At 37.1% G+C, this 11,489-nt stretch overlaps 1 protein-coding gene across 1 annotated transcript; it reads left to right on the top strand.

Annotated features, from left to right (window-relative positions):
• Window positions 1–255: 255 nt before the first annotated feature.
• On the top strand, window positions 256–11,236 carry LOC111387471. The gene is made up of 16 exons (XM_023012025.1): window positions 256–533; window positions 628–848; window positions 946–961; window positions 1,052–1,071; window positions 1,488–1,682; window positions 2,994–3,129; window positions 3,313–3,489; window positions 3,597–3,718; window positions 4,460–4,547; window positions 4,758–4,876; window positions 5,425–5,484; window positions 6,771–6,974; window positions 7,228–7,524; window positions 8,966–9,169; window positions 9,531–9,830; window positions 9,922–11,236. Exons 1-16 carry the CDS (start codon window positions 333–335, stop codon window positions 10,904–10,906), a joined length of 3,345 nt encoding a protein of 1,114 aa, XP_022867793.1. The 5' UTR covers window positions 256–332; the 3' UTR covers window positions 10,907–11,236.
• The last annotated feature ends 253 nt before the right edge of the window (window positions 11,237–11,489 follow it).

Here is an 11,489-nt window from a genome sequence, read left to right as displayed (position 1 = left end):
AGCCCTTAGTTAAAGTCTAAATTTTAATATCAATCAAAGTCAACAATTCACTTCAATATGATTTTCAGTTAGCTCTAAACGAATATATTCCGGCTAATATTTTCGATTTAACTTTAATATGTAAATAGTAGTTCTTGTCGATTTGTTCCAAAAATTGAAATAAATTGACCAGCATGTTTATAATTACGTTTTTGGATTAACTAGTTGCGTGGGCTTGATTTATAAATAAACCTTAAAATAAGCATTTTGGTTTTCAGATAGAAATCAGTCATTCTAACCCCGAACCCCTCTGGCGGGAAATCCCATACCCCCGTCCCCCCACGGCTTTCGAAATGTCGAGTTTCCCCGAATTATCCTCTTTGTTTGCGACCATGGCGTCGTCTCTCCAAAATCTAGATCCAATGAATGGAAATGATGATCCAAATCTCGCCCTCTCAATCTCAAATCTGAATCGTTCACTCAACTTGAGCGAAACCCCTGGGGTTCGAGTTCTGGATGCTGCACTTTCTCTCATGTGCTACACTGGTCCACAGGTCTGCTCTGAACCCTCAAATTTTATAGATATACAATTAGATGAAGTAATGCAATTTTTATTCTGTGGTTTTGGATGTTGTTGGGCCTTTTTAGGTTTATGATTCAGTGATTGAATACACTGGGAGAACGATTGCTACTGTTCTAACGTCGTCAATCGGCTGCAAGTTGTTCAGAATTAATGAGGAGGAGGTTTTGAGAGTCGGTGGATCGATTTCCAGTCGAGATTGTGTGAAAATTGTTGAAGCGTGTGCTGAGGTATTGGAAAATTTACACGGGCATAAAGGTCATCATACTTGCTCTCTCTCTGTTTTTTAGTTTTCGAACTTATATTATGAGGATGCAGTGCTCGTGATGCCAAAATTTTTCTTTATAATGCCAAGCTGACTGCTTTACATTCGGTTTGAGGATGAGCTTGGTTGGGGGTGAGGTTCTTATCTAATAGGGATAATTGCAGCTGAGGCCCAAATCTTTCAAAACAGACTTTTTCCAAACATTTGATTTGTTGCAATCGTCACAGCTAACCCTTCCAAACGTCAGGTGAGGCCCAATGGATGAAAAATATCTAATTTACTGCTAATTGACAAAAAATTTGAGTTTGACAACATTTTTAATATTTTTATAAAAGACAAAATAGTAACTTTGTATTTACTAAATTAAATAATTTAATTAAAAAAGAAAGGAAAATAAAATAAATATGTATCTCTTATCCCATCACACACTCCAAAACTGAAGATTATAAAATTGGCCATTCCATCGGCCACCGAGGATGGCCCACAATGTCGTCGCAATGCAATCGCCACCCAACCACCATTACCACCCAACCTAGTCGCCATAGCCATCACGATCTTCTATTATTCCTTTGTGATTTTCTTTAAAATGCCTATAAAAACATGCCAGACCCTATTTTGCCGATGGAATTAGAATCACTAAAATTAGAATCATTGAAATTGTAGATTTGATAAAAATGGTTGTCTTGAAAGTATTTTGCTTGTGGGTTGTGAAAATTTTGCCTCGACCAAAGAGAAATGGAGGGAGGGAAATCAGGAAGGAGCTGTAGAAGTTTTGGGCTTACCCCAATCATTTGTTTGCAAGACTTTATTTCTTGATTTGGACGAGTTGTTACTGACTCGAGAAGTGCGGGCTAAGCTGTAGGTACAAGATTGGATGTAGCAATTGTGTGACTCAAGGAGGGATATTAGATTCAATTTGAAAATTTATTTTGTAGAACTAGTTTGGGAAAATTTTGATTTAAGAAAAATGTACTTGAAGAAGATCACTAGTGATTCATGGTGTTGGGTTACTGGTGTTGGCTACTAAAGTCACTATTGTTGACCAAAATGGAAATAAATTCCCTCCATGCATTAAATGACCAACTTTGCATTAAATGCACAAATGGATAATACCACTTTCTTAACAATTAAGAAAGATGCATGCATGTAAAAGTTGACAACTTGAACTTTTCTTCTCCAATCACTTGACAGTCGAAATTGAGAAATTGCAGCTAAAAATGGACACGAGTATTTACGTGGTTCACCCATTTTAAACTACGTTCACGGGCAAGTATAGGAGGATTTCACGATAGTAAGAGAATTATAACACACTCTCTAAATACAAGGAGATAATAACAATTAATCTCTCCTATAATAGGAGAAAACAAGTAGGAAATACTTAGAAGAGAACAATAATTTTTCTCTCTGTGCTTTTATCTCCCTACTCATAGTTTTCTCTCTACTCTCTACTTTTAATTCCTCTCAATTTTCTTGTATTTTCTCTTCAACTCTCGCCCTATATTTGCTATTTTATAGCAAATTTGGCCGCCTTTCCTCATCAATTACTGAGCCATAATTTCAACATTGTGGGCTGTAAATTAGCTAGACATATGCTCTAAATTCCCCGCCTTTAATTGCTTCAAAATGTCAAGAAAAAGGGCTGCCAACTTTCTACAATTTCGACTGTCAAGTGGCAGGAGAAGAAAACTTCAATTTGCCAACTTTTGCACGCATGCATCTTTCTTAATTGTTAAGAAAGTGGTCTTATCCATTTGTGCTTTTAATGCAAATTTGGCCATTTAATGCATGGAAGAAATTTATTTCCTTTTTGGTCAACAATAGTGGCTTTAGTAGCCAACATTTCTCCAATTTAAAGTCACTTTTGTGATCACTTCAATCTTTCCTACACTTGCTACTTTCATGGCACTTATGTTGTTGCTAGGCCGATGGAGGATCGACACCATATGAACTTATTAGTACTAATTGACTTTGTCAACATATCTGCTACGTTGTCTACTAAATGGATTTTCTGTATATCCACACTTCCTTCTTCCGCCTTTTCTCGAACAAAGTGATATTGAACTCGAATGTGCTTTGTCTTATAATGAAATGTTGGATTCTTTGCCAAGTGGAAATAGAAAAATCTTCTCTTGTTTGTGTCCGAGTTCCTCCAGATTGCCTGTTTGCTAGCTTGTGTAGTTGCCGCGCATTCTGCTCTGTCGTAGATGTAGCCACGATAGACTGCAGTTTCAAAACCCAACTTACAGCTCCTCCAGTAAGAGTAAACACATATCCTATGGTGGACTTGCTTTTGTCAAGATCACCTGTATAATTTGAATCAATATAGCCTCTGACAATAAAATATGATTTTCCATAACATAATGTAGCATTTGAGGTATCCTTGATATATCTCAAGATCCTCCTTACAGTACTCCAATGCTCTTTACTCGGATTTGTTATGTAATGACTAACAACTCCCACTGTTTGTGCAATGTCCGGTCTTATACAGATTATAGCAAACATCAAGCTACCCACTGCAGATGTATACGGTACTCGAGATATCTCAATCCTCTCTGCTTCATTGCTAGGACTCATACTTGAGGATAACTTGAAATTAATAGAAAATGGGGTAGAAATTCGCTTACAATCTTGCATATTGAAGCGATGCAAGATTTTTTTTCTTCAAGTAATTCTTCTGACTAAGCCAAATCATCCCATTATTTCTGTCACAAAATCTTGTTTGTCGGTCCCAAGTCCTTCATTTCAAACTCCCTTGCCAATCGTGCCTTTAAGTCTTCAATAAGATCTTTGTTGGGGCTTGCTACCAATATGTCGTCAACATACAACAGCAGAATAATGAAATCATTATCTCCAAATCTCATGTATTATGCACACGGATCTGAACTGAGTCTGTTGTATCCAAGGCTCATATGAAGGAATCAAATTTCTTATACTAACATCTCGGCGCCCGTTTGAGACCATATAGAGATTTGTTCAACCTGCAAACCAAGTTCTCTTTTCCTTTTTTTTCAAAACCTTTAAGTTGGAGCATATAAATCTCTTCTTCAAGTTCTCCATGAAAAAATGCAGTTTTCATATCTAACTGCTCCAACTGTTAGTGAAATGTAGCACACATCGCTAAGACTACTCGAATTGTTGTGAGTCGAACCACATGATAAAATATTTCATTGAAGTCAATGCCTTCTTTCTGAGCATATCCCTTCACCACCAGTCTCGCACGATATCGCTCCACTTGGTCATTGCCATCTCGTTTGATCTTGTAGACCCATTTATTCTCAATGACCTTCCTTGTGGTAGTGGAACAAGATCCCATGTCTTGTTCTTATGAAGAGTTTCGATTTCTTCTTACATTGTTGCCATCCACAAAGAAATTTCTTGGCTATTTATAGCCTCATGGAAAGTTGATGGCTCTCCCTCTTCTGTCAGTAAGAAGTACACAACGTTGCCCTCCATAATGTAATATGAGTGCCAAGCCGGTTCTCTTCTCTCTCGTGTTGATCGTCAAATATTTGGAGCATTAGATTCAACTTGTTCTTGTTCTCATTCTTCGTGCTGTAGTGTTGTTTCAGAAGAATCTATAACTTCTCGTTCCTTTCCAACTTTGACTATAGTAGTTTCTGATTTTTCTTTTGAAGTGCTATCATTTTCTTTTTCTTGTACCTTGCCTTTTGCAAATATCACATCTTTGCTGATTATCACCTTGATGGCAGTGGGATCCCACAGGTAGTACCCCTTGATTCCATCAGCATACCCCAAGAAAATACATTTTTAGATTTTAGATCCAATTTTGATGTTTCTCGGGTGTTGTAAATAACGTACACAAGACTTCGAAATATATGTAAGCGAGAATAATCAGCTGGTTTATCGGTCCACATTTCCATAGGTGTCTTAAGATAAATTGCGGTTCATGGCGACTGATTGACCACATAACAGGTGATTTTGACTGCTTTTGCCCAGAATGACTTGGCTAGCCCCGCAGTTCTCAACATTGCCTTTGTTCTTTCTAACAATGTTCTGTTCATCCGCTCTGCTACTTCATTTTGCTGTGGAGTGTATGCCGTCGTGAACTGTCTCTTGATATCTTCTTGTTTTGACAAAATTTATCAAATTCATCATCAGCATATTCTCCTCCATTGTCAGTCCTTAGACACTTGATCTTCTTTTTAGATTCAAGCTTCACACGCGCTTTGAATATTTTGAAGAGTGCGAACACATCGGCATTTTTCTTGATTGGATACCCCCAACATCTCCTTGAGTAATCATCAATGAAAGATACAAAGTATTTTGCACTTCTTAGGGATATAACTGGTGCTTGCCAAATATTAGAATGGACTAGTTCCAAGATAACTTTACTTCTAGTAGTGACACTGTTGAACTTCAATCTGTGCTGCTTATTAGTAACGTTGTACTCACAAAAGGGTAATGCAACCTTTTTGAGCCCTGGAAGAAGCTTTTGTTTTGAGAGAATTTTCAAACCACATTTTGACAAGTGGCCAAGCTTGCGATGTCACATCATCGTTAATTCTTCTGCTGAACCTATCAATACAACAGATGTTTCTCCTTCTTGTTGTCTCACCTTTAAGCATGTACAAATTTGCAGCTATCTTTTCTGCTTTCATCACTACAAGCGAGCCTTTGATTATCTTCATGACCCCATCTTGTAAATGGGTCTTGCAGTCAATGTTATCTAAAAGACAATTGATTTTTCTTCAAGCTTTACGTGTCGTACTTCATGGATAGTGTGAATTGTACCATCATACATTGTCAATTTGATAATACCAATACTAGGGATCTCCAAGGTATGATCATTTCTCATAAACACAGATCCTCCTGGGATAGGCTCATATTGATGGAACTAGTTCTTCCTTGGTGTCATGTGCCATGTAGCTCTTGAGTCTATAAGCTAGACATCAGAAAATTTCTTCCTGCCTTCAACAACTGTTGTTGCCTCGCTATATAAAATTTCACCATCATCTGAGGTGCTTACTACACAACCTTGAGCTTTTGACGTCTCAGGACCTTTTCTTTTGGCTTCTTCATTCTTTTTGAGACTCCAACAATCCCTTTTTAAGTGCTCTTTCTTACCACAGTAATAACACTTGACATTCTTCTTTCATGGATTTTGATATACTCTGATTATGACTCTCACTAGAGCCACATTCCATTGATCTCCCTCTTATCGTCGTCAAAGCTTCTGCTTGATTCAAACTTATCGATCTGTCCTCCTTATTCTTGCACAAACTTTCTTCTTCAAGAACAGCAGCTGCAACATCATCAAAAACTAGAGTTTCAAGGTTGTTGGTTAAGTTGATGATGAGTTGATCATACGAATCTAGTAGACTTTGAAGTAAGATTTAAGCACGTTCACCCGCCTCTGTATTATGCCCCATTGATGTGAGTTGTGAAAATAGTGTTAAGAATGTTAATGTGGTTGATCACCGTAGTTGACTCCATTGTTCGATGGGTGTAAAGCCTTCTCTTCAAAAAGATTTTGTTGTGTAACGATTTGGCCTTGTACAGCTTTGTTAACATATCCCATATTTCTTTCATTGTCTTTTTCTTCTCTACACTTGACAACACTCCATCTACTAGTGCTAGATGCAGATTAGCAGTTACGTTGCTATCCATCTCGTTCCACCTAGCATCGTCAGTGATCTCTATGCGCTTATGTCCAATTGCCACCAAGCAGCTATCTTTTCTCAAAACTGTTTTTATTCTCATTTTCCACAATGAGAAATTGTTCNTTTTTTGTATGAATATGCTAGTAACCATCCGATTGGCTATTACACAAATTACACTGGTTTTCTTATCAATAACCTTCATCAATGTGTATCATTTATTTATTTTGCAGTTAATGAGTGTTACTATTCAGCATTTCATTTTCATGATCTTGTCTGATTAATCCTTATTCATCTTTTATGAAGCTCAAATGCATTTTTTTTGCAGGTTGCTCTTGTGGTATCTTGATCCAATGATTTTGAAGCAAGATGTGTCACAAATTTTGCAAGAGGTTATTAGAAGACCTTTTCTTTGTTTGAGCAAAGAAATCTATGAAAGGATTGAATGGCGTTCAAGATTAATATGCCTGGTCATATCTCCTTCATTGTTTATTGAGACAAGGGCCTTGTTACACAACTGGTTTCTTCTAACGTAAGTTCTTAGTTTCAATTTACATGTTTTGTTTTTTATTCAATCAATGTTGCTTACTTTCACTTTAATTTGGATGGATTCCAAGTAAAAGATAAGGTTTTATTAGGAAATGCATCAGATATTTACTATGGATGTCAGAATCTGAAAGCGTGCTGCTCATTTTATAGAGGATTATGGTTTTATTAGGTGCAACTTTTCTGTTTAGTGACCTTGTTTCACTTGATTGATAGGGTTGGTTGGCTTGACATAACAGGGGTATGACTTCTGTGCTAGAGCTTCTGACCCATCTTGTTGCACAAGTGCTAGATATAATTTCCAGACCGATGTGGTGGGGCATATCCATGGAAGTTGGATCAAAACTCCCCTTTTCTCATGCTTATTTTCCCTATGAGCATAAGTTGTTGCAGATTTTAGCTGGACCCAAGTCACTGGACTTACAATCAACTCCTGCTCTTGATACAAACTTTAGCGGCAAGACGTCTTTGCTTGCCAGGTTAACTTGCCATTTGCCAAATGAAATCAACGTTAAGAATGGAGAAGTACCATTAAGGTGCGACGTGGAGTTTTACATAGAAGTGTTGTCTAGTAACTTTTCAGTTGATATCCATAGCTCATATTCTCTTCTTAACTATTATTTCTACAAGATTGGTTTTCTTGTTTATCCTTCCTCCCATATTTGATTTCTTTGCTTGACAGAACCAACAGAATAGATATCTTAATAGTTGTTCAGATTCTGATTTAGCTTTATGACATATCTATATATTAACAAAGTTCAAAGTACGCATTCGGTTAAAATACTGTTTTCCTTCCTCTGATTGTGCCTTTATTATATCATACTCTATTCCAAGCCCAGCTAGAGTATGAAAAATTTAATTGTCTTTAGAAATCCTATGACCTGCTTAGGTAAGAGCATCAGGTAGGTTTCAAGAGGTACTCCACCTTTCTTCTGGATCTGGATCTGGAGCTGGAACTTATGTTGCATCACCTTTGCTGTAGATCTTGAAGCAAACAGTTCAACCACACACCAGATGTCACTATCAGTGTTGCAGACCACCATTTGGGATTGATAAACTTCAGTCATGGATGCTAAGAGAGAAGAAAATATTAACCGATCTTATCTATTACGCAAAACATAATCAGGGCTCACCGACCCAGTTTTACCGTCAGTGGTGGAAATGAGGTCTGAAGTGCATTGCTGATCCATTAATGAAACCCTCTAGTCCAAACCCACCATGATTTACAGCGAGTACTTGCTTCTCCAGTTTAAAATGCTTCCATCATCCACATAGCGGTGAGCTGATTTGTGAGGTTAATGGGCTTGATTATCTGAGAGGATGGTATAGTAATCATGATTGCAGCTGGGTTTAGTGGGTTGATTGGGTTGGTGTTGGCTGTTTAAATCTTCAGTCACGGGATGCCATTGCTAGGTTTTAAAACTTGAGATCTCTGATATCATATAATGAAAACAGAGAATGAGAGAAATTGTTATTTTTTCATTCTGATGTACAGAGAAATATATATTGCTACAAAACAAACCATCAAACCTCTAGAAATGCATCAGCGGCAATAATAAAGAGCTGCTATCCAAAATACAGATTCTGTGATATGTATAAAATGACAATGAGTAAAAATGTTCCAGATGTGCAATGACTTACTACTGGTTAATCAAAAATTAATTAGATGATAACTATTATACTTAACTCTGAAAAACTTTATTTTAGCCGAGGAGGCCTCTTGTATTTAGCTTTTCTCTTGCCTCTAGTTTTTAACTGTTATATCACTTATTCCTTTTTTTGTATGAATATGCTAGTAACCATCCGATTGGCTATTACACAAATTACACTGGTTTTCTTATCAATAACCTTCATCAATGTGTATCATTTATTTATTTTGCAGTTAATGAGTGTTACTATTCAGCATTTCATTTTCATGATCTTGTCTGATTAATCCTTATTCATCTTTTATGAAGCTCAAATGCATTTTTTTTGCAGGTTGCTCTTGTGGTATCTTGATCCAATGATTTTGAAGCAAGATGTGTCACAAATTTTGCAAGAGGTTATTAGAAGACCTTTTCTTTGTTTGAGCAAAGAAATCTATGAAAGGATTGAATGGCGTTCAAGATTAATATGCCTGGTCATATCTCCTTCATTGTTTATTGAGACAAGGGCCTTGTTACACAACTGGTTTCTTCTAACGTAAGTTCTTAGTTTCAATTTACATGTTTTGTTTTTTATTCAATCAATGTTGCTTACTTTCACTTTAATTTGGATGGATTCCAAGTAAAAGATAAGGTTTTATTAGGAAATGCATCAGATATTTACTATGGCCATGACCATCTCTGCTTTGACAACTCCATTTCTCATAATGCACGGTCGATATGTTGACAGCTCCACTCAAGTCCATTATGCATGATTGCACAGACAAAAGAGGAAACACATACTGGAAGACCAACGGAAAAAAGAAAAATAAAGCTCCATTGGTTTTATTAGGTGCAACTTTTCTGTTTAGTGACCTTGTTTCACTTGATTGATAGGGTTGGTTGGCTTGACATAACAGGGGTATGACTTCTGTGCTAGAGCTTCTGACCCATCTTGTTGCACAAGTGCTAGATATAATTTCCAGACCGATGTGGTGGGGCATATCCATGGAAGTTGGATCAAAACTCCCCTTTTCTCATGCTTATTTTCCTTATGAGCATAAGTTGTTGCAGATTTTAGCTGGACCCAAGTCACTGGAAAATTTTCATCATTTAGTTTATAAAATTAATGGATCTCTTTCTCATTCTAGAGGTCATTGGGACGCGACTTCAAAGAATGCTGCAACAATGATCAAAATGGTGGACTTAAAATCCATATGGTATGTTCTTATTGTGACATAACAAGCACAAAATTTGTGCTGACCACAGTTTGTTTCAAATGATTTATTTATCTTTACTGTCACAAAACAGGTGCTTGACATTGAACTTCCTGGATTGGTTCTTTTTTGCATCTGTCTTGCTCTTCTCTGACAAGACTTCTCTCAGTAATTCCCTTTCCGAACTTATATTCACATCAACTTATTCATGGCAGAATGCAGAAAGGCCTTGTTCTGCCAAAGCTGCAAGGTATATTGCATGGATTTTGAACCCTATCAGTGAATCTCATCAGGGTCTCTTAGTTAATTATTTGACTAAAGTATCAGAGTCGTGGACTTGCAATTGGTTCCACCCTAGTATGTGCAATGAGACAACCGACAGGAAGGAAAATGGGAGACCTGATTTACACAATAAAGCATCCGATGTGCTGGATATTGGTGAGGTTTGGCTATGGATCCAGGAATTTCAAGACACATACATTAGGTATTGTAAAGAAGCTCTTGGCGTTTCAGCTTCCAGTAAAGTGCAAACATGCAAAGAGTTCAGCATTCTACGAAACCTGTTATTTGGAAGGATTCCGTTAGGCATCTTGATCGGTTACTGTAATCATTTAACTCCGGCAGGATGTGAACTGTTTTTGCATTATGCTGCTACTGGAAATGTCTCTCAATTTGCTGAAACACAAAATACTGGATTGAAGCTAAGAAGCCAGAAATGCAATTGGCAAGAGGGTTCGGTTCCATTGACTGAAAATTATACTAGAACAGAGGCTATTGCAGGGACCCGAGTTGCCTTTGAAATAATAGATGTAACTGAGACTTTGTCACATTCTATTGAGACTGAAGAGAATGGATTGGATTTAATCTGCCAAGTGAAATCAAAGACTGGGAACTATCTGGTCAAGTGTATCAAGAGGCTACTTCAACTGAAAATCGATGAAGATGATGGTCTTCAAATGAGGAGCGACCTTCTCACTAGACTGATCAGATGGAGATGTCAAGGGAAAGATGTTTTTCTGAAAAATAAGGATCTGAATGACTTAGTCGATGCTTTTAGTTTTTCACCGCCGTGCCTGTAAACTTTTGTGAAAGCCGAACCAAACGTACTGATTTACAGTACAATATTTGGAAGAACTAAGAAATCAAAGAATTCTGCTGGCTTGACAAAACTTCAGTCCCAGGAAAGAAGACTGTAATACAATACAAATATAAATATGCAAAAGATACTAAAAATCCCTGCATATCCAGCTTACAGAAGGTTAGTCCTCATCTTCAAACGTAAATTATTGTTGTTTCGATGCCATTATGATTGTCGTAATTTGTAAATGCATTTTAATTAATAGTTAACCATCGACAAACCTTGTCAATTGTCCTATTTTCCTATCCATGGTGATGGCGCTTTGATTTTGTGTTTACTCTTGAAAAAATTGGGTATTCTTTTCTGCAATTGACATTTCATAATATTATGCAGTTCTAGCAGCCAAAGAAATGTTGGTTCGGCTACTTCCCCATTCTTCAAACACGACTAAATTGTTTCCTCTTGGTTTCAGCCTCGAATTTGGTACCCGACATTGAAATATTTAGATCTCAATCTTACCATCTGTGAGAGGGCTGCTCATGATCAGTTTAGCATTTATTCTCATGGTAGGTACCGCCAGAACT

The sequence above is a fragment of the Olea europaea genome, unplaced genomic scaffold (genome assembly GCF_002742605.1).
Source record: "Olea europaea var. sylvestris unplaced genomic scaffold, O_europaea_v1 scaffold405, whole genome shotgun sequence".
NCBI lineage: Eukaryota > Viridiplantae > Streptophyta > Magnoliopsida > Lamiales > Oleaceae > Olea > Olea europaea.
The sequence above is the reverse complement of the archived record's forward strand: the minus strand, read 5'-3'. Positions and strand labels throughout refer to the sequence as shown.

What these genes read in the sequence shown, in the direction of transcription:
- LOC111387471 (XM_023012025.1), top strand. Translation starts at nt 333, where the DNA reads ATGTCGAGTTTCCCCGAATTATCCTCTTTGTTTGCGACCATGGCGTCG. An exon ending in ACTTCATTTTGCTGTGGAGT is followed by an intron (nt 4,877 to 5,424) that starts GTATGCCGTCGT and finishes ACAAATTTGCAG; the next exon opens with CTATCTTTTCTGCTTTCATC. An exon ending in CACAACTGGTTTCTTCTAAC is followed by an intron (nt 9,170 to 9,530) that starts GTAAGTTCTTAG and finishes TTGACATAACAG; the next exon opens with GGGTATGACTTCTGTGCTAG.